Raw genomic sequence first — 23,462 nt, forward strand, 5'->3', positions numbered from 1 at the left:
GTTAATTGATTAAACACATGCGAGGACACACAGAAAAGGAAATTAATCAGGAAGACAGTTAATCTCCACATCACCTTTGCTTTCATAACACACACACACAACATTTCTCTGTTGTAAAAAATAAAATAACAATTTATTTACTTACAACGCTGTCACGTTAAAGCTATGTCACATGAAAAAACAAAATAAAACAATGTTAACAAGAATGTGAAACAAATATTAAAAACAGCACAGGCCTATATGATATCATATAATTTTTTCAGGCTCACCGTCAATGAAAACGGTGAAGAAAACCTGAAGAAAAAAAAATCCTTCACATTTAGAAAGCTAACTATCTCCAGGATACTGCATAATATTACTCTATGTTATGAATACAACAGAGTTTTTTTTTCTTCTCTAAAATAAATCCTTTCATTAGACATGCAAGGAATGCAATTAGTGCTCACAGTATAATCTCCAGTATATCAGCTCTTCTGAAATTAAACCTGATTTTAGCTCATTTTTTAAAGTTTATTCAGAATGTATATTATACAATTAGTGGCAAGAATAATTAGTTCTTATTAGTACTAAATAATTAGTGCTGAATGTAAATGTGTAAAACTCACACATTCCACATTCTTATTTCAAGGATATTTGTCACAAAAATGAAATTTAGGATAACACATAACAGTCCATCAAGTTTTCTTTTTTTGTTTTCTTTTTTCCTGTAGAAACCGTGAGATTAATATGAATTAAAATACTGGCCTCATCTCTAAAATAATAAAATCTTTCTGGCTGATTTACACATTACAAATATTTTCTGACAGTACATTCAAAATTTTCAAAAAAACAAAAACAAAAAACAAACAAACTGGTGAGCAATTCAATCAGGTCAAAGATAGAAACTAGAGGTCGACCAATAGTGGATTTTGCAGATACCGATAACTAAGGTGGTGGGAAAGGCCGATAACCGATTAATCAACTGATAGGTTTTATAATCGATTTATAAAATGTAAAAAACAAATGAAAATCTTTCTTTACTATGGCAGGCAAAGAAAGAGTCCAAAATGAATAAAATCCCAGATGCAGTTTTTTTTCAACCAAAATCCCAATAATAACCAGAAAAAAATGAAGATTTGGTGCATAACGTGGGACTTTTAAGTATAAACAAGCCCGAAACACACCAGGGACTCTTAATTTTTAAATAACAAAATGATGAAAAAACTATAAGCGATAGTTCCAAAAAGCAACTATCGGCACCGATTAATCGGTAAAACTCATATATCGGTCTATCTCTAATAGAAACTGCCATCATAGCTACAATCTCAGTACAATTTTCCATTACTCAAAAAATCAGTGAGCAGAGACAAGTTGTGTTGTGCTGTGTATCTTGATATAAAACACTAAAGTTATGTAAAAATGCTAATCTTAAAATTAAAAGAAGTCATTCATATTGAAATGTGACAATACACGATTCTTGCTTGTTGTCTATAAACAAATAAACACAATATTTCTATGGACTTAGAAAGCATTCATATGAGAACATGGTTGCACTCATCAACAAAATTACAGGTTGCAGACTACAGACATTAGACAATGAACATTTATTTTTGTTGCAAATTAACAAAATACTGCGTACAATACTACGCAGACCTGATAAAGATAGTATGAGTGTACTCATTGGCGTAGAGTATATTGTTGCTATAGATTAAAACTTTGATTTTTGGGCTAAGCAGTTTTTGACATACTGCCACAGATATCTTCCATGAGAGCAGACCTCTTCCCACCAATGATGTTTTTGTACATAATCTATATTAGGACAAGGTGTTCACACTCTCAAAGTGATTCAAATATATCAACCACACATATAGGTATTTGTCACATTCTCAATGTTCCACTGGGTGTAACAAAGACAATCTGTAAAATGTGATCAGATGCTGCTCTTGCATTGACATAACAATGGATTGTCATGAGTTGTAATTAAGTCCTGTAAAGTCCTGCTACTGGTTTTGCACTTCTCTTTCCATTTTCAGATTCCAGTAGCAGCATCCATTCAATAAAGACACAGGGTGAATATAAAATCAAGTGTGGTAATATTAACTGCAATTATCCTTGCAGTCCTGGGATCGCTGGAAGACCTGGTATACACTGACTAGAGGAAACATAGTGAAGGCTCCTATAAGAGAGCCAGCCTGGATAAAGACTCCACACCAGAGCAAAGCAGCATGACCTGCTTCATGAAGAAGTGTCCCAACCACTACCTTCAGATATGAGAACAACCCAGTGAAGATGATCCACGATATGACCTAATCAGAGACAGTATCAAAGATTCCAGTTAAAAAAAGAAACAGGTAATTGCATGAAGACAATTAGCTTCTTAGTTTGGGTTTCAATATTGTTTACATATTATTTATTATTATGCCATTTCTTGAACATTATAAAGGGCTCAAAAATAATGATGGCCCAAGGCCAGTGTGAGAGACTTTTGGGCCAGCTGACAGAACTGTCACTTGCCCAATTGGCCCATGCATTTATGCCATCAATTCAGTTTGAGCTACGTGTAGCCCTGCTGTTGCACGACCACACAACAATCATGAGTAGATGTGCAAAAGAATGAATGGTAGTAATTTTCGTGTTTAAAAACATCTACTGTAGGCAAAGAGCAACAGAAAGAAACACAATATAGGGTCTCATGTTTAAAAAATGTTTATTGCAGCATCCAAAAAATGCAATGCTCATGGTAAGTGATGCATATTTGTTGTAAATTTGTCTCGTAATTTATTTTTTATGAAAAAGAAGAATATTTTGCTTCTGACATTTCATCTAAAAACTGTTGCTAAATTTCCAGTGATAATCTCACCAGGTAAGGTAAAAATCTGACCTACTGGCCAGGGGAAAATCCTTATTGTTGAGATAATTTGCTTATTTTCTGCAGTGACTGAATGGGTCTGAATGACTTTGTGGTCTGAAATATATTTTTTTTTCATTTGCAGTAATGTAATTAATTACACTAATTAACTTTACGAGCAGATTTCATGTCAAGAATTACTTTTGACTCTCTTTATCAGATCATTGAGATGATAAGATTATGAAATACAATGTTCATAATATGTGTCATATTACAGGAAAAAACATATCTAAGATAAATAAAATTACTAACCACTAGAGCGATTCCAGACTGACTTCCTAAAAGTGGTGGGCAGGGACTGAGTGCAGCCAGTGCCATAAGATAGGCAGCAAAAACCCCGCCTACTAATGACATCATACCAAGACCAACGCTGGACCTGAAATACAACATTAATTAATTAAAATTCTACAAATTACACATATAATAAATATCATAATTTAAAAGAATAAATGTTAAGCAAATAGTCAAAAGCTTTTAGACAGTTTAAACCACACCCTTCAAGGGGCTGTCATGTACACAAACCTTGCATCGGTTCAAGCAACAAACGCAGAGATGGTGAAGAGGTGTTTTTTTTTTTTTGGCTGTTTCCCTCACAAAACCCTGTTCCCTACCTCAAACAACATTGGTTATTGGCCAGCTGGCTTGAATGTTTACATATGAAGGAGGAATAACAAATTCCAAGGCATGTTCGAGGCATTTCACGCCTGAATGTTTCCAGAGGATTGACCTAGTTATCACTGATGAATGAAACGCGAGTCTGATGAAGAGGAAGAGGCTGGAGTTTATTCATATTTTTAATACAGAAATGTTTGGGAGGTATCCTGGTACGTACAGCACAAGTAATTGTTGTTTATTCTTTACATTTAGCATATTGTAAATTATTGTTGCTTGTTTCTCATTTATTTGCATTGGACTTGCACAATGGCTCCGGTTTCAGTGTAAACAAAGACCGTGATGTGCTATTTGTGTGCTGGTTTATGTTATGTATTAATGTTGTCAGTTAGATCATTATTCGGTTTTGAAAAAGCAGGCCAATATTGAGATAGGTTATCATTTTCCCTTTAACCGGCTCTGACATCAGCAGTACAGTGGAAGGAGTATATGTGTGTGTGTTGCGATTTAAACTAAAGCCTGTTGGCTATTTCTTTTAAAAGGATGAGCCGTTCGACGTGTCCCGCCCCCACTTTCAGTAGGAAATACATCAAAACAAGAAATAGAATTGTGGAGCCTGGGTAGCTCAGCGAGTATTGATGCTGACTCCCACCCCTGGAGTCACAAGTTCGAATCCAGGGCGTGCTGAGTGACTCCAGCCAGGTCTCCTAAGCAACCAAATTGGCCCGGATGCTAGGGAGGGTAGAGTCACTTGGGGTAACCTTCTCGTGGTCGCGATTAGTAGTTCTCGCTCTCAATGGGGTGTGTGGTAAGTTGTGCGTGGATCGCAGAGAGTAGCATGACCCTCCGCATGCTGTGAGTCTCCGCGGTGTCACGCACAGTGAGCCACGTGATAAGATGCGCGGATTGACCGTCTCAGAAGCGGAGGCAACTGAGGCTTGTCTTCTGCCACCTGGATTGAGGTGAGTAACCGCACCACCACAAGGACCTACTAAGTAGTGGGAATTGGGCATTCCAAATTGGGAGAATAAATAAAAATAAAAAATAAAAAAACACAAATAGAATTAAGCATGTTAAGGCACCTCACTGTGACTTTACACTGCGTGCACAATTATTAGGTAAATTGTATTACTCAGGATTAATTTTATTGTTGAACAAACACAATGCTCTCAGTCAATTCAAAATGTTATTGAACCTCAAACCTGAATGTTTAACAAAGGAAAAGTGAGTTTTGTCTTTCTCAGGGGGATATATAAGCGTGCACAATTATTAGGCAACTAAATTACAAAAATAATTTCTCCCAACTCAGTTGTTTATTCTAAATTTTTAGAGTAAGTGCAACAAGTAACACAAAATGACAATTAAATAATATTTTTGGCCTTTCAAAAATATCCAGTGACCAATATAGCCACCCTTCTTTTCAATAACTGCCATGAGCCTTCCATCCATGGAGTCTGTCAGTTTCTTGATCTGTTCATGATCAACTTTCGCTGAAGCAGCAACCACAGCCTCCCAAATGCTGTTCAAAGAGGTGTATTGTCTTCCCTCACTGTAAATCTCACATTTGAGAAGGGCCCACAAGTTCTCAGTAGGATTTAAGTCAGGTGAGGAAGGGGCCAAGTCATTATTTGGGCATATTTGAGGCCCTTGCTGGCTAGCCAAGCAGTGGAGTACCTGGATGCATGTGATGGAGCATTGATTTGCATAAAGATCATGGCCTTCTTGAATGCTTAGGACTTCTTCCTGTACCACTGCTTGAAGAAAGTACTTTCCAGAAACTGGCAGTAGGTTTGGGAGTTGAGTTTCAGTCCATCTTCAACTCGAAAAGGTCCAACTACCTCGTCCTTAATGATAGCAGCCCATTCCAGAACCCCTCCTCCACCCTGCTGGTGCCTGACTCGAAGTGGTGCCCTGTGTCCATTAGTGATCCAGCCATGGGCCCATCCATCTGGTCCATCAAGAGTCACTCTCATTTCATCTGTCCATAAAACCTTTGAAAAATCTGTCTTCATGTATTTCTTTGCCCAATCTTGATGCTTCAACTTGTGACTCTTATTCAGTGATGGTCATGTTTCAGCCTTCTTGACCTTGGCCATGTCTCTGAGCACTTGACACCTTGTACTTCTGGACACTCCAGGTAGGTTGCAGTTCTGTAATATGGTGGCACTGGAGGATAATGGGTTCCTGGTAGCTTCACGTTTAATTCTCCTCAAGTCTTTTGCAGTTAATTTGTGCCTTTTCTTCTCCATACGTTTTCTGTGCCCCGGTTGACTATTCGCAACAAAACGTTTGATTGTCCGGTGGTCACGCCTCAATAGTTTAGCTATTTCAAGAGTGTTGCATCCGTCTGAGAGGCATTTTAAAAATTTTGACTTTTCAGTGTCAGTTAAATCTCTTTTTTGGCCCATTTTACCTGAGGTAATGAAGCTGCCTAATAATTATGCACACCTTGATATAAGATGTTATTCACTTTTGCCACACCCTCCCTCATTACACAAATACATATCACCTGAAAATGATTGAATCCAATAAGCATTCAAGTTTATATGGTTTGAAGTTGGAAAATGTGCATGGAAATAATGATAAAATCAGAATACTCACTTGCCTAATAATTGTGCACGCAGTGTAATACACATTGCTGTATTAATTAACCAAATCCAACCTACTGACCAGACTGTATGTCTATCCCTCACAGCCTTGTTTAATTACCATAAAATAAAAAAAGGCATCTATCCTATGTTCATATAGAGAGCACTTTTCATGATCCAATACATGCAACATGAAAAAAATTAAGACCCACTCTACTTAATCAGCCAATCATGTGGCAGCAGTGCAATGCATAAAATCATGCAGATACGGGTCTGGACCTTAAGTTAATGTTCACATCAACCATCAGAATGTGGAAAAAATGTGATCTTAGTGATTTTGACCGTGGCATGATTTTTGGTGCCAGATGGGCTGGTTTGAGTATTTCTGTAACTGCTGATCTCCTGGGAATTTCACGTACAATAATTTCTAGAGTTTACTCAGAATGGTGCCAAAAACAAAAAAACATCCAGTGAGCAGGAGTTCGGCGGATGGAAAAACCTTGTTGATGAGAGAAGTTAACAAAGAATGGCCAGACTGGTTTGAGCTGACAGAAAGGCTACGGCAACTTGGATAACCCTTCTGTACAATTTTAGTAAGCAGAATAGCATCTCAGAAAACTACGAACCTTGAGGCGGATGGGCTACAACAGCAGAAGACCACGTCGGGTTCCACTTCTGTCAGCCAAGAACAGAAAGCTGAGGCTGCATACTACTGTAGCCCATCTGCCTCAAGGTTCGAGGTGTTGTGCATTCTGAGATGCTATTCTGCTCATTACAATTGCACAGAGGGTTTATCTGAGTTACCGTAGCCTTTATGTCAGCTCAGAAGCAGTCTTGCCATTCTCCATTGACCTCTCTCATCAACAAGGCGTTTCCATCTGCAGAACTACTGCTTACTGGATGTTTTTTTGTTTTTGGCACCATTCTGAGTAAACTCTAGAAACTGTTGTGCGTGAAAATCCCAGGAGATCAGTAGTTACAGATATACTCAAACCAGCCCGTCTGGCACCAACAATGATGCCATGGTCAAAAACACTGAGATCACATTTTCCCCGTTCTGATGGTTGGTGCGAACATTAACTGAAGATCCTGACCTGTATCTGAATGATTTTATGCATTGCACTGCTGCCACATGATTGGCTGATTAGATAATCGCATGAATAAGTAGGTGTACAGGTGTACTTAATAAAGTGGACTGCGAGTGTACATTATGGAATTCAAATGGGTTACAAATACTGATTGACACTGACTTTAGGTAATGGCAACAAAGATGTTAAGCTCATTCAACTTTCACAGAAGATGATGAAATCATGAATTTGCTTACCTAAGTAGGACAAACATGGCCACAAAGCAGGCCAGAGGGTTTGCAATGTTCCCTAAGACGACAGAGAGGTGAAAGGTCATGGTGCCATAAGGAAGACAGGAGAAGCTCTGCACGGATGGCAACACGCCATTGGTCAGAGCATTGGATATTCCGAGCAGCAAAAGCAGGTAGATATTCCGTGACGTCCAGAAAGTCACAACAGAAGCCTGTTTTTCAACTTTTACCTGTTCTTCTGAGACTGGTGTACCTCCATTTTGTAATGGGTGTGTCTCTTCCTCTGTTTTCTCTTCTCTGTTTTGAACTTCCTGTGCTCCAGCCTGGGTGACTACTCTATATGCAAGAGTCAGGAAACAGAGGGCAGAAATAGCCAGCATCACACACAAGAACCAGAAGAAGTTCTGTACAGGGAAGTTCTCTTTGAGATATTGGGGCTGTGTGCCATTTGGTGTCTCAACACACTCTAGTTTCCCTACACCCTGCCCCAATGCAACCACGCAGGGAAAGAGTGCACTAAGACCCTGTCCGACAAAGAAAGTCCGGATGTATTCTGGAGGATAGCGAAACATGAAGGGTAAAAAGGTGACATTAGAGGTGCAGCAGACAAATGACAGTACAAATGTCAGCAGCAGGAATGGCACAGATCTCAGCTCTCCTCCAACCTTGGCCACTTGTGACCAGAAGAGAGCGAGAAATCCAGATGCAATCACTGCCAGCACTTGTATTGTGTGGATGACCACATGTTCATTCAGCCGTCCTGGTGCAAAGTGGTGGGTTAGAGTTACAGCCACTGGGCCCAAATTCCCAAAGGCAATCAGCACAGAAAGATAGGCTGGCAAGTTCCACCCTATAAAGAAATTACAGTTGTCAGGACAATAAAAACAACATTAATGTTAAGTTAACAAGGCACAGCATGCATTAATCACAATGTAAGATATTATCCCAGCAGAAGAAAAACAGCTTAAACCAGCCTAAGCTGGTTTGCTGGTCTAAGATAATTTCACTGGTCTCTCAGCCTGGCCCAGTTGGTGCTCAGCTGGTTAAGCTGGTTGGCCAGCTGATCTCCCAGCCTGATCAGCCGACGAGTACCCTCTAAACCCAGCAAAGAAACCAACCTGACCAGGCTAGGAGACCAGCTAAGACCTGAAAAAAGGCTTCAGCGTTTTTCAGCAGGGAAAATGAGCAAATAAGTCCATAAACTAAAATGAAAAATATTTGTATATTTGTATTAAAACTATTTACCTTCAGGTAGAACACCTACAACAACTGGCAGCTCAACCCATAAAGAGTTCACAGAGATCCATGAGCCCATTCCAAACAGGGCCACCAGAATGTGTGTAACAATGGCATGATCCCACCATGTAGTATCTGCCATTTAAACTTCTGGGGAAAGGGCACAGATAAGTTAGACCTTCTCTTGTTTACCATTTCAAGTGATATTTTTTACAGCAACAGTGACTAAAAAAAGTATTTGGACACTTAAAAATAGCATATGCACATTTTCAAGAAAACATTTAATAAAAAGCAGTTTGTTAGGTTTCAAAAGACAAAACAACAGATATACTTTCCAAAATAAAGCCAGAAAGTGTTTGGGTGCTTTCTTGTAGTCAAACTTAGTTGAACATAGTTAATGTGATAAAATACACCTGAGGTTACATTGCTACCTGCGTGAACTTGAGCAGAACTGACTTCAATACAAATTACAATGGGCCCAATATATTAAACGTTTTTGCAAAATGGCTAAGAAAAGTGAAGTTAGTTTTGAGAAAAGTTCTGGCATCATTAGTTGGCAGATGCCACTTGATATTTAGTTATCTAATGCAATACAAATCAACATTTTTTAAGTGTGGTTTTAAGTTTGCAAGTAATCTTTGGGACCACTGCACTGCCCATGACATGAGCGAAAGGCTAATAGTTAGTTCTACTAAAAAATAAGTGAAGCTGATTAAGTGAAGACACTAGACACTTTGGTGGTAAATTTCTCTTCTAATGTAAACTATCTGTTATTTGGAAATTATTTTGAGCCAATTAAAGCTAGTGCCTACCAAACATTAGTTGGACTTCTCAAGTGATGCTCATCAATAAAAGTGCTTGTTCATTATTAAAGTTATCATGTCAGTTGTCAGAAGTAAATTATCAAAGTTCACATCGAGAGGTTGAGGAGTGTAAAAAAGTTTACATGATCCTACCATTTTTAGTTAAAATTTTCATATTATCCTTAAATGGGATGAAAGTAAACCTTTTTGGCTTGCTGTCTATGATGGAGGACTCGAGCATGAGACGCAATACCCCCACTTCATTTGTGATAACTCTTATTAATATGTAATAGAAGTGAATAGAAATAGAGGTGGAGTCGGGATAATATCAAATGTATTTATTTATTGTTTAAAAAAAAGTCAAGACAAGGAGGTTGCTAAAAAAACTTTTTTATTTTGTAATGCAACTGTATGACCTACAAAACAAATACAGAAAAACAAATAGGAGAAAATAACTATTTTGATGGTAATAAAAGTAAATCAATGGAATTCTACAAAGACATTATCTTATGCAGGAAAACAAAAGACAAAAAATCACCAAATGCAAGTAGAATTTTCTCAACACCTTTTCATCAAGTTACGACACAATCAGAGAAATTCAAAGTTCTCCCTGTAACTGGGAAAAAAACATTCTTTTAATCTTCATATCAATACTTTTGTTGATAAACTTTTTTTTTTTTTTTTTTTGTCTGCTGACCAGAGACTGTGTTTTTTTCTGGGAGTGCTGCTGACATTTGTACAGACTAGAGGTATCATGACTCAGTGCACTTGTCTGATCAACCACATTTTGAGCCGGTGTAGTCATTTGAGCGCTCTCATTTGGCAAGACCTCTTTCAGTGTAGAAACCATGCCTGACAAAGTAAAACCTATGTTCTCTAACTTGTTGTCTCTGGAACCCATGATGACATCTGATAGTTCAGCTCACAGCGAATGGCCTCACGTTTCTTGCACAAAATCTAATTTTGCAAGCAACATCTTGCTTACTTTTACATGGGCCACCTTTTTTTTGAAACAGCTCCAATAATCGTTTTTCTATAAATGTGATCCTGAGCTTCTTGCTTTTGTTGAATCGCCGTAATTTTTTCTGCGTCATGGAGATTTGCCACTTCAAAGATATGGCGACCTTGCAATGCTTCTTCTCGCTTTTCAATGGTTTCAGCAGAAGCTGACATTACCACAGGTGGTGTAGGTCTATCTGGTGACTTTTGAGAAGCAGGTGCTCTTTCTGCCTCTTTTGAAACGCTACTCTCGGTCTGTCCAAGAGTTTTATCAGGCCTGTTCTTCTCATAGGGGTATGCATGACCGAAGGCGTATTCACCCATCAACTGTGAAAATGTACAGTTTGCCATTTGAACAGTTATGTCAACAGACAGTTCTTTGCAGAGCTTCCCTCCTGGTAAGAAATCTTTAAGATTGTCCTCCAGTACAGCTGCAAGGGCTTTCATCATCTTCTGTAAACAAGCTCTCACAAGAGTACCATTCTGTCTCTCTGCATTAAGATGGCAATACTTGAACACTCCCTTAAAATTTCTCTCTTGCATTGGAAGCTGTAAGAACACATTTACATGAGCTTCTGGTTGCAAAAGGCAACTTGCATCTTGCGACCATTCCAAGAGCTTTTCATACAGGCAAAAAATGTACCGACTGAAAAGATGATATTCTCTATCACTCTTGAGTAGCTGCCAAAAGGGTCCCAAGACTTTAAGGTAGACAATGGCAAGCACACAGACCAGCGCCTGCATAGCCTCGTCACTCGCATCAGCATTGACACTCTCCAAGACAATATCGGAGACATCATTCAGAAGCAGCAGTTTGGATACAAACAGAACAATATCTTCAAAATGGTGAACAAGTCCTGCAGCTGCCTCAAAGTAGTTAATGAGACGATTTGACCTAGTGATAGGCAGTTTGGAAGGGTTATTTCTCTCAATGCAAAAAGCAAGCCAGTGTCTGCGGTAGTTAGGGGTAGACTCTTCAATTGGACATAAAAGTTTAGAAGCCATGTGAATGTAACGAGTCACAGCACTCTCATCAAAGTTAAGAAAACTCTTAAATCTGGGGTGCTTGTCGCGTCCAAGTTTCACTCCTGTGGTGTTCATAAAATCTTTCTCAAATGACATCATTTGCTGCTCAATAACATCAATGAGATCGTAAAGGAATTGGCAGACATAATGCAGAAAATTAAAAGGTGGCACTAGCAGAGGGGTGCCTCCCTTGGATGAGGCACAGGCTATTACTTTGTCATTGAGGGACCTCAAGTCCGCATCTTCCTTTAGCATTGCGGAGAAGTGATTTTGAAGTAGATCCATTGAAACCGCCTTAGCAGTGTCATTCTTACCTCCATACATGTCTGCAAGCTTTTGCAAAGACAGCACAGAGATATCAAGAAGCGTGACACAGTCCCCTGTGTCAGTTCTTGGGTCTTCTTTTTCTTCATCTTTTGACTGTGTCTGTGTTTGATGGCTTTGTGATCCATGTTCCGCTTCTGCACTGACTCCATGAGGCGTTTGGTTGTGATCAGGTTCAGAATGAGACTGCTGTTCTACGGTCTCATCAACGCAATCTGTTTGGGAAATATCAACGGGATCATCTTCCTTCTTGATCACAGCGGTTGCGTCCGTTTGTTTATGCATAGCAATGCGGCATTTCTTTGCATGTGCCTTGATCATTTTCACCCTCCTGTTTCCAGTATCATCAGCAACAACATCAGGTGAAAGATCAAATGGACTCTGAAGGAATCCACGGCTCTTCTTTCGACTTCTCTGATTCTTGTGGAACTGTATCTTGAATTTCTTGAGATTTGTCCGTAGGAGTCTGTAGGCTCTTCGGATTTTGCCATCCCTACAGAATAAAGGCTCAAAGTTACGAATCCAGGACACTAAGACCACTGGATCTAATTTCTCTCTTGCTATAAAGTTAACCAATTCTAGAACCAGGCCATTTGAGAGGCCAGCTAATTTTGCATGATCTGAGAAATCAGATTTTTTAAGTAAATCTTTTCTTCCGATTCCGATACTATCACATAGAGGTCCGACAAATTCAAAGTTGACATTCGACTCAAGAAAGTTCTCTCTGGCATCCCCATTTAAGCTCAGTGCTGTTTTGCTGTTCCTCTCAATCAGGCCACGGAAATCAGCAGACTGATACTTTGGGGTAATCTTTTGGAACCATTTTATTAAATTAACCCATGAAATATGAAGCTCCTCTCTCATCAGCCCAATCTGAACCAACATGCGGTTTTTCCACGGCTTTTCATTTAGCTCCAACAGGCTTCCGTTATGATCACCAAGGAAGTCATCAATGACCTTGGAGTAGAAATCATCCTCTGCAAAACATGAAACAACATAACTGTATAACACATACATGTAATAAAAATGTTGAACATACAGAATGTACACTATCGCTCAAAAGTTTGGGGTCACTTGCCTGAAATGTTTCTCATGATCTTAAAAACCTTTTGTTCTGAAGGCGTACGCTTAAATGCTTGAAATTAGTTTTGTAGACAAAAATATAACTGTGCCAACATATTAATTTATTTAATTACAAAACTAAAATTGTATTTAAAAAAATAATAATTGTTTTAAATGGATGACTTGGACCAAATAATTAAGAAAAGCAGCCACTAAGTGCCCAGCATATAGATGGGAACTCCTTCAATACTGTTTAAAAAGCATCCCAGGGTGATACCTCAAGAAGTTGGTTGAGAAAATGCCAAGAGTACATGTCTGCAAATTCTAGGCAAAGGGTGACTACTTTGAAAATGCTAAAATATAACATAGTTTTGATTTATTTTGGATTTTTTTAGTCACAACATAATTCCCATATTTCCATTTCTATTATTCCATAGTTGTGATGAATTTACTATTATTCTACAATGTGAAAATAATAATAATAATAATAATAATAATAATAATAATAATAAAAAAGAATAAGTAAGTGACCCTAAACATTTGAATGGTAGTTTATATACAGAATGTATGAGTTTAAAAATGTTAGACTGATGTTGCAGAGAAATCAGATACTTTTAAAAAAGGTTGTTTGTTGACTATAAATCAGTGAAAAAAGGAACTAAAAGCAGTACTCACTGAGCTCAGCAGCAATGGTCTTCGCACTCAAACAAGAGGAAGCAAAGTCTTGCAGGTCCTCCATTGTTGCACATCAAGGCTTGGCTTGTTTTATAAAACCATCTGGTGGAGATTGCTTCCAAATAAAGTCCAGATAAACATTTTAGTAATAAGGATCAGAGCATGGTAGTCCAAAGTTTCTTCAACTTAATTATTTCTTTAACCTTACAACAAGTATAAGTCTATCCAATTGGCGTTACAGTGTTATAATAGTTTTGTTACAGTTCACATTAATGTAATGTGGAAAGACAAAACCATCTATCCACATAATTTGAAAAGATGAAAAGTCCCTTTATTTCTTTATGGGTTATGAAAACGACATGTTGCAAAACTGCTCAGAGGAAAAACAAACTGGGCTGAATGGAATTCATGGGACATAAAGAATAGTGAAAGAATTGTGCGAAAGGTCAGTTGCATCATTGCTAACTTTGCTACTAGACCCTACCATAAACGTAGGTCACATATTAGTTGTTTATTAGTTATCCTTGTGTAATCACGGTACCCTTGACAATACGTGTGCGCACGCGGCTGCTGGTTGGAAAAAATATATTTTTCCGATTATCAGCTTCCAAAGTCTTCATATTATTGACCAAATACATTTTCTGGCACATTTCGTTTTTCTGTTTGAAGAAACATTGAACATTTTGGGCTGAAAACTAGCTTGTATATTACACATTTTTCGTGATTGATTTTCTGTAGCGCGCGAGGATGCGACATACACTGTTTCGCGAAGTTTGAAGACAAGCTGCCTGTGCTGAATGACTATTATTGTGCACGATTTCCACAAATGGCCCATTAAACAACGTTATGTAGCAAACAATTCTAAAACTACTGTATGGGTTGCTTGTATAAGCATTGATAAAGGCCAACCAAAACAAATTGCGTAATTTACAATTCAGTATTACTGGTCTTAAGATGTCTCCCCAAATATACTCATATTCCTTGTTTACCTTGTCCTGTAGGTGTGTTGTGCAGCGTGTATTTCTCTTTGGTCCCTTGCAGTTTATGGAAAGAGTCAACCGATTTTGTGATCATCAAAAAGGTGTTGGGCGGTTGTGTCTAGAAGGGATTCCTCTCTCGTCAACATCTCGCGCATGCGTATTCTGTTAAAATGCGTTCGCCTGTGCTCTTTTGCTCGCATCTTAGAAACGTAATAATATCAATAATATAACATTATTATTATCATTATCATAGAGTGACTATTTGCACAAGGCGTAAATGCCTGCCACATAGTACAGCTATTTGCACTGAAATAGTCTGGTGGAAACAAAGAAATTAAAGACAGTCTTCTCCTTAAGGTCTCTGTAATGGCTTACCCAGCTAACAAAAAAAGGTCATCAGAAGTGCCCTAAATGTCCTCTACGAACGTCCCACGAACGTCCATGTATAGGGTCCTCTTGCCAAGGGGACGTTCACAACGTTCGGGGGACTGTTCCCTGTTTGCTGGGTAGTGTGATAAGATGTGTGACTATGATTTTTTCCAGGTGGAAGATCTGGGTTCTAATCCTCCTTTTGACCCAGTTTTCCCCATCCTGTTTCCTGTCTCCACTCTTAATATTTTTCTTTACTTCTTATAATAATAAATAAAAAGAATATAAAGGTTGATTTCATCGCAGTGATAGGGTGGTGTAGGATGTCTGTGGGACTCTAAATAAACACACCGGGGTGATGCCCTGTTAGTGTTTAATTAGGGGTGCAAATAGTATTTGTCTAACACTATTTGCACTTAGTGCAAAGAAGATGTTGCTATTTACACTTAGTGCAAATTGCTGCTGCCTTATTGTTATTATTATTATTATTATTATTAAGAAATCCTATTGTCTTCTTGAAATCTCATATAGCATCCCATGTTTCTTGGATACAGTAATATTTTGACATAAGTTCATGTTAAGGCACATATTACTTTAAATCTTAGATTCTGTTATTGTGACTTAATTGATATTAATAGTAATTCATGAATTAAAAAGTGTTTGTGTTGAAAAATGTTGAAAAAAAAAAAACTAGCTGCTGTTTAAAGACCTTTATCTCTTTAAGAACTGGAAAATGTAAAACAAATATTTTGGAGATTTTGTTTGAGTTCGGCAGCTCGTGCTCCTTTCCAGTCGAATCGCAAAGAAAAATGCAAACAAATGTGTCCCCACTCAAGATATACGCGCAGATGCAATCTTTGTTTATTAAATTATAAAGTTGCCTCTGAGTGGATTAGAACCTGGGGTTGTTTATTCAAGGAGCAAATTTGTTAGCACTTGACCACTGAGTCAGATTTTCACTGACCAACAATATCTCATGACCGAAAGTAGCAGACGTAGAGCTAAAGTTGTCAAATGTATTAAAATATATTTTATATATTTAAATATATTCGTTGTATTAATAATTGTACTGTATCCCCTTGAATTTTAATGTTTTAATGTTTGTTTTTAGAGTGGGCAGGCTAGCAGAGAAAGCGGATGTGACGATCTACATTGACCAGCGGTTTACAAAGCATCATGGGACTCAAACAGTAACAACAAAGGAGCAAAACGCTTCGATTAGGTTTTTAATGTTGGTGCTATAAACTCTACATTTTTAAGCGAAGACCTGCTTACCGTAGCGATGATAAAGTAAAATAGTTCTCAAAGTCGTTGTTGTCTGTCATCGGAATGTATGTATATCTGTAATTAATTGCTTTCACTTATAAACGTTTATTTGGCAGCTTTATAAAGGAAACAAGACATGCTGTCTTCTTTTTTCGAATTTCACCTGATAATTGCATTTCCTTTTGTGTACAGTCTCCTGCAAGATGTTTTGACCAATATTAGAAGGGAATAGTCATTTTATTAGCCATGGAGAGCTCACACGTGGAGGTATCCGACTCGAGCACAGAGTCAGTCCAGAATCCTGCTGCAGAAATGTCATCTTCACAAGAGAAGGACTCTCAGTTCAGCAAAGCTGGGACATCTCAGGAAAACACTGCACCTGCTAAAGGAAAAGGACTTTTAAAAAGAAAAGCAGATTCCCTTAAGGATGAAAAGTGTAAGAAGAAAAAGACAAGAAAGGTCCAACGAACTGCCAGACCAAATTACACCGTCCAGGAGGGAGAGGACATGCTTTTAATTATATCAAATATAAGCAGTGGTGACAGTGTATGGAAGCCCAAACGGAAGCGATGTAAGAAAAGGAAGGTTGATGCAAAGGGCAAAAGCAAGACTGCGCCTATCAAAACAAAAATAGCGCCTGTAAAAACCAAAGTTGCTAAAGTCACAGAGGAAGCTGTTGACAAAAGTGTCAATTTGGACAGTGTGCTTGTTGATAGTTTTGACCACTGGGGCCAGAGCTTACCAATAGAGGTGCTGGTGAAAATTTTTCAGTTTGCAGTTCTGCAAGATGGAGCTGTACCTTTTCTTTGCAGGTGAGGCACAATTTGATAATTCAATTTCTCTCTGATAAGTCCATGCATCAGCTTCTTCTAGCATGATGCAGGTATCGTGCTTTGATTTATGATCATAGTTTCACTTGTTTGCTCACTTTAAAAGGGTTGGCAGAGTTTGCCGTCTTTGGAACGGAGCTGGATCTTCTCCAATCCTGTGGCGCAGTGTGTCAATTGGTTACTGCTGGATTGAACCTGGTAAGAGTCAGTTACCTGGGACAGAACAGAAGATTAGGAACACTATAGACTGGCTAGCTCAAAACAGGTTGGTTGAAACAGTGGTTGAACTAAACAAAAAGTGTTGTGATTTTTCATTTCAACAAGTGGGTATCGTTTTTAAACAGGAGGAACGGACATATTTTTAAATGAAAGATTATGCATAGCAATAGATGATTTGTCTTTTTTTCCTCCAGATTCTCTCAGCTAAAGGATTTCTCCCTTTGCCATTGGAAAAAACATGTTGATTATGTTATTCAGGTAATCAGAATTCCTTTGCCATAAAGTACTGCACCTTGTATTTTCAGTGAGGGAGTATTGTGTAATGTATCTCAATATTAAGGGTGGACGATATGACTAAAATATTATATCATGATAGGAGTAGTTTTATATCACGATAACGATATATATCATGATTTAAATATTTTTGAAAATCACTAGAAAATATTTTATATATTAACCATATTGTACTGCCTATTTTTGGATATTCCAATCAGTGAACGAAATACTTTCAAATATTTCATCTTATATAATTTTCTCTTTATTTGGAACTTGACAAAAGTCCAAGAAAAAAAAAAAAAAACACTCAACTTGGTTTTAAATCATTCTTACCATAATGCTTTCATATGCCTAATTTCAGTCTATGTTGTTGACCAATATTATTATTATTATAAACTTAAGAAACAAAGCAATGCAACAAAGAAAATAATGCACAAGTTAAAAAAAACCCCAATGAAAATAAACACATGCATAAAATATCTTAAATTATGCAAACACTTCTTGCAGAAAATACATATTAAATAAATGTAAATAATTCTTGCAAAAATGATTGACTGAATTCATTTACATTATATTTATTCATTTAGCAGATGCTTTTATCCAAAATAAGGAAACATTCTCAGCAGCCTGCAGAGTGTATCTTTTGGCTTTCATAATATTCTTTTGCGTTCTTCGTTTGAGGAGTTAAAACAAATTGCTTGTAGTATGAATAATTATTGTCATGCGACACAGTTTGGAGATTACATTGTTCTGCTCTGTGTTGGCTTTTGTGAACCCACACCACAGATGTCACACCTTTTTTAATAACAAGCTTCATTTTCTTGACTTGTTTGGGAGTTGTCCCGTTCTGTGGAGGTGCTTTTTTCAGGGTTTTTCCTGAGTCAAAAATGATTGAGTAGCGCAACTGATGCCGCTCTGCGCTTTCCTGTAAATATCAGGAAGCCTGCTGGACTCACGCACCCTTGCGTGCTCCAGAGATACATGAAACACAGATTCTTGTGTCAGATGAGAAGCATATTACGCACTTATGAAGCATCAAATGCGAGACGAATGTCATTGAATTTGCTTTGGCGACCGCCAAAAACATTTTGAATGCCATAAAAACGCTGTTCATGTTTCTTAAATTCTCTCAGTCTCACGTGAAGCCCTGCCCACTAAAAGATAAGCACACACTGCACATGGATATTTACATATCACGATATACATATCTCTAATGAGTGACACTTATATCGTCGCCACAGTATATATTGTCATATCACCCAGCCCTACTCAATATAATCAAGATCTGTGTACTGTTGTATTTTTCTAGAGAGTTGCACAATCCTGCCCCAATCTTAATTCTCTGAAGTTGTCTTACTGCATGGGAGTGACAGAGAAAGCCTTCCAAAGCCTTGGCCCTGACTGTCGTTTATTGGAGAATATAAATGTGCAACATTCAGAGGTGTGTGTAGAACTTTAATGTTCTAAGGAGGGGCCTAGAATATTTTTCCTAGTAGTATGACAAATACTTTCTTACTCTAATTTTTTTTTTTAATGCTGTTGTTTCGTCAATGTTTCTTTTTTACCTCTTTTTTTTATATAGTTTCATGTTGATGGCCTGGTGTCCTTCCTTGAGATGCATGGCAGCCAAATAAAGAGCATTTATTTCACACACAGCTCCAAGAGTGACAGACTTCTCAGCGTTTTGTCTGTAAGTTGATATTTTGCCTTTTAATTCATTGGACTCTTGTAGAATGAATTAAATGAATACTCTATTTGTATTATTGTAAATGAATAGTTGCTCTATTTGTTTCTGATGAGGGAATGTCTCCTTATCTAAAGAAAGGTTGCTGTCCTGAGCTCAGACTGCTGGAGATCAATACTAAATTAGATGGTGGATACTGCCAGCTTCCCATCTGCATTCAGGCTTTGCAGATTGGATGCCCTAAACTGCAGGTATTAAACTAATAGGTGTTGTGATGTTCATGTATGCAAACAGAATCTTTTTACACATGGTATTAAAACCCGTTTTGGGTGATCCGTGAAAATTAGTCAACTGAAAGGATCCGCTGTTTAACACTTGGTAGTAACATGCATCTCATCTGCGTCTCATGTGACCACTTGTGATGGGCTTTTAAGGGGAGGGTCTTTGATTTTGTTACTACATCCATAAAACACTATGTCAGTGTGTTACTGCATGTTTACTAAATGTTAAAAAGCACAAAAAGTCAGTACACTATTAATAGGGTTTGAGTGATTGGATCACAAAACGTTTTGGACCCCATTTTGGACCCCGTTTACACCTGTATTTAGCACTGTCCACTTGTGATCAGGTCATCTGAAATGAATGTTAATACCAGGTGTAAACAGATCCTAATGTTTTCCTCAATAACTACATCATTCAATTTTGCCTCTCTTTTAAGTTATATTATTTTGTAATTTCAGACTTTTAGATTGATGAATGTCACTCCAGTTCCTAAAATGATCCGCAACACGCCCAGTTCAACATCTGGGTTCCCCATGCTAGAGGAGCTGTGCATTGCCACTTCCTCTCATTCCTTCATGACTGACAGTGACCTGAACAATGTGCTCCATGGCTCCCCCAACCTGCGAGTGCTGGATCTGCGTGGTGGTTCCCGCATTACAGCCACTGGCCTGTATGCTCTGCCTTGTGAAAGTAAGGTTTTCGGCTTTCATAATAACAAGAATTAATATTCATGTGCCTTCTGTAGTGAAAATGATACTGTATAAATGTTTTGCAACAGAGAATCAGAGTTGGTCAAAGTTCACAATTTAAGAAATGGCTCCCTTTCTGTTCACATGTTGAAATTTAATTTAATTAGCCATGCCGCACAGGTTTTTGAATTGGAATGACAGGAGAAGGTATTTACTGAATTGCAATGCAAAGAAATTCAACACAGTCACACAAGAGGACTTTTATTAGTCCAACACAAGTTTTATGACAAAACTAAAAGTTGTGCTACTCATACATTTTGCATATGTATTCCCTGACACTTAAAAACATTCTCTAAACTAAGTTCCATACTATTAAAACAGTAATACAGCCATTAAAATGTTTTAACCATACAGCACCACAAAAAAATCCAGCATGCTATAAAATATTGACATCAAAATGTGGATATGTTTGCTGAATATATAATAAAATGAGTAAAGTAGAACATTCTGGACAATTAAATGTTCTTCCAACACGGTCCATAAAAATTAAGTTAATTTATTATCTATAATGAAATTTCTATAGGTGGCTTTTCAAAAATGTATCATTAAAACCATATAATTATCTAGAAATTCCTCATATGTTGTATGATAACACTGAACATTCATACTGACAATACTGCAGTGTTTAAATGATTAAAAACTACACTTTTTGAATTGTGTTATTAAAAACAGCAAAAATAGAACAATTCTGCATCCTATTTGGTAACTCATATCTTATTCAATTCAAATTGAGGAAGTGAATTGGAATTTAAAAGGCATTCTCAAATTCAATTCTTAATTGCACTCATTCCTGCAGAGCATTAACACTGAAAGTGTCTGATCATACGTATGACTACCAGGACTCCAGTAATATGCTACTTGTTCGCTTAACTTGCCTTGCTGTGCTGTCTGATGTAGGATTGGAGTGTCTATATTGGGGCCTGTACTTCAACAGCAACACAATGGTGGCATCCAAGAAAGGCATACACATGCTAGCCCAGAAGTGGAGCAACACCATCAGGGAGCTTGATTTGACCAACCAGCCTTTTTCAGAGGAAGACATGGAGATTGCCATTGGACATCTAGCACATGGGGCTGGAGTTGACTCTTTTCGCTCCTTGAATCTCAGTGGGACTAAAATCACTTCATCTGCACTCAGGTACAAGTTCACAATCACTTTTGTTGTTGCATCACATCAGATCTGATCTCTGGATAAAACTTTTCTTGCTTTTCAAAAATGGAGTGGAGAAGTAAAGATTTTCTGGTAAAGTTGTGTGTAGAAAAGAAGTTACAATTTATTCTTTTTTTTAACAGGTTACTGATAAGCCAGTCACCAGCTCTGAAGTACTTGAACCTGTCGTCCTGCCGGTATCTACCTAGAGGACTTAAACGACTGTATCATGGTCAAGAAGACATTCAGATGCTCCTGGATAAATTAAGCTGAACATGTATGTATTGGAGTGAATTTTAAGTAAAGTTTCTTAATATGTGTCTGCCTTTACTGACCTACTCAGCAGCTATTTATCTCATGCTTACATTGTGAAAATGTTATGAATTTATCATAATTGTAAACAAGCCACATTTATTGAAATCACTATCTTTAGAAAGAGACAAATTACTGACCTGAAAATTACCTAATAAAATTACTGATTGCAGATGTGTGTTTATTTGAAATTTATTGAAAATGTATGAAGAGAGCATGTCATAAAACAGTTTTAACAATAGCATTTGTTTACAGGGGCACACCAAAGTGTTAAATGGCATGTACATCTCCACATTTACTGATGCTTCTGCATAATATCACTTTAAAGGTGTACAAATAGAAATTTGCTTTCTGAATCTTAGTTGATAAATGTTTACTGATTTGTCATAAGCATAGTTAGAAACAAAGATAACGTTTGTGTAAGGGGTGGTTTGTTAAATTTAGTTGTATGTTTGAAACATACATTAATAACAGCACATAATAACAAGAACAGCCTACATTGAGAGAAAAACAGTCTTGCCTCAATGACAGGTTTATGAATAAACGAAAGAGAAAAAAAAAAACACTCAATTATGCCATATATCACAATAGAAAAAAATACAAAACATTATTCTTTCAATGTTTTTTTTCCAGAGAAAATATTTAACAATAAAGCTTATAACTAACATTCTGGATCTTCCATTTTCTAGCAGGTCTTGCTAACCAGTATTATGATTAATTTTTAATGAATGAACACCTGTTGACAAAAAACTCATTTAAAATGAATCAACAGTGGTTGAATTTTGCACCTGGGAGACGGCAGTCATTAATCTCTGATTAGTGGATCCATGAAGGGCTTTAATTCATGATTGTGTTTAGTGTTGTTCTTCAACGGGAATCCGGCCAATGCCTTCCTTTGTTGATCAAATCGCGCGACTTGCGAGCACTGAACCGCCCTTTGAAATAATAGAATAGGTTAATTTATCCCGATTTTGAAAGCATTGCAGGGACGTGCTGTCCATATAAGCAGGGTAAGCAGTGCTTACCTAACAAGAGAGTAAAAAGAAAAATGACACTATGAAATATTTAAATACAATTGTTAATATAAACTACTGTTTTCGTTCAAATTCGTCATATTTAATCTCAGTTGAGCAGCACAGAGAGTTATTCATTTATTTGCTTTATGTTATGCTTTCTCTGACTTGGATTCAAAGCATTGCTTACCGCCCTTTCATTCAAAATAATAAGTTCATTCAAACTGAATCAGGCTCGCTACTACAAATGACCAAGTTAAGTATGCTTGCCTAAACGAGTAAGCCAATCAGAAGCGCCTTCCTTCAGTCACGCTATCTGATAGGCTAGATTTTTGTTTTGCGCGAAAATGGATACAGTGTAAGCATCGATGATCGGATTTAGCAAAGTTAATTTCAGTAAAAAAAATTGAGAAAGAGAGGCTATCGACTTTTACAACAAAGTGGCAGAGATATTCACTCGCAAGGAGAGACGCATGGATTTTGTGTTCCAGTAAAGGTAAGTTCATATGTTTATTAAAAATCTGTGTTATTGATACTAGGTCATTGTTTCTGGTTAGTCTGAGGCTATGAAGTGGTGATCTGGCAGTCATGTCCTTCTTGTGTTTTGCTCTGTCTGTTCAAAAAAAAAAAAAAAAAAAATTATATATATATATATATATATATATATATATATATATATATATATATATATTTTTTTTTTTATGTAAACATATATTTTTTGATATATATATATATATATATATATATATATATATATATATATATATATATATATCAAACATTTCAGCGACATTACACTTAC

General features: G+C 37.3%; 2 protein-coding genes across 3 annotated transcripts; one reads left to right on the plus strand and one right to left on the minus strand.

The window, feature by feature from the left end:
• Positions 1-111: 111 nt before the first annotated feature.
• On the minus strand, positions 112-14,664 carry LOC127425673 (solute carrier family 52, riboflavin transporter, member 2-like). 2 transcript variants are annotated; one of them, XM_051671875.1, is made up of 5 exons: positions 14,520-14,664; positions 8,651-8,791; positions 7,412-8,255; positions 3,140-3,263; positions 112-2,285 (listed from the first exon to the last, which is right to left on the minus strand). In XM_051671875.1, the coding sequence occupies exons 2-5, from the start codon at positions 8,781-8,783 to the stop codon at positions 2,076-2,078; spliced, it is 1,311 nt and encodes a 436-aa protein (XP_051527835.1). In that variant the 5' UTR covers positions 8,784-8,791; positions 14,520-14,664; the 3' UTR covers positions 112-2,075. The 2 variants fall into 2 exon arrangements, with proteins under 2 accessions (XP_051527835.1, XP_051527834.1); XM_051671874.1 differs by lacking the exons at positions 112-2,285; positions 3,140-3,263; positions 7,412-8,255; positions 8,651-8,791 and adding exons at positions 9,828-12,770; positions 13,531-13,645.
• fbxl6 (F-box and leucine-rich repeat protein 6) lies at positions 13,853-22,210 on the plus strand. Its single transcript, XM_051671877.1, has 11 exons — positions 13,853-13,975; positions 15,991-16,210; positions 16,338-16,957; positions 17,082-17,240; positions 17,389-17,452; positions 18,780-18,911; positions 19,053-19,160; positions 19,292-19,405; positions 19,895-20,126; positions 21,083-21,323; positions 21,479-22,210. The coding sequence occupies exons 3-11, from the start codon at positions 16,392-16,394 to the stop codon at positions 21,606-21,608; spliced, it is 1,746 nt and encodes a 581-aa protein (XP_051527837.1). The 5' UTR covers positions 13,853-13,975; positions 15,991-16,210; positions 16,338-16,391; the 3' UTR covers positions 21,609-22,210.
• Positions 22,211-23,462: the final 1,252 nt, after the last annotated feature.

The sequence above is a fragment of the Myxocyprinus asiaticus genome, chromosome 34 (assembly GCF_019703515.2).
Source record: "Myxocyprinus asiaticus isolate MX2 ecotype Aquarium Trade chromosome 34, UBuf_Myxa_2, whole genome shotgun sequence".
Lineage (NCBI taxonomy): Eukaryota > Metazoa > Chordata > Actinopteri > Cypriniformes > Catostomidae > Myxocyprinus > Myxocyprinus asiaticus.

Bases quoted from the DNA above. Each gene is read 5' to 3' on its own strand.
- LOC127425673 (XM_051671874.1), bottom strand. From the start codon at position 13,594: ATGGAGGACCTGCAAGACTTTGCTTCCTCTTGTTTGAGTGCGAAGACC. The intron at 12,771-13,530 runs GTGAGTACTGCT...CATGTTTTGCAG, and splicing joins GACCATTGCTGCTGAGCTCA to AGGATGATTTCTACTCCAAG.
- fbxl6 (XM_051671877.1), top strand. From the start codon at position 16,392: ATGGAGAGCTCACACGTGGAGGTATCCGACTCGAGCACAGAGTCAGTC. The intron at 17,453-18,779 runs GTAATCAGAATT...GTATTTTTCTAG, and splicing joins ATGTTGATTATGTTATTCAG to AGAGTTGCACAATCCTGCCC. The intron at 19,161-19,291 runs GTAAGTTGATAT...CCTTATCTAAAG, and splicing joins GACTTCTCAGCGTTTTGTCT to AAAGGTTGCTGTCCTGAGCT.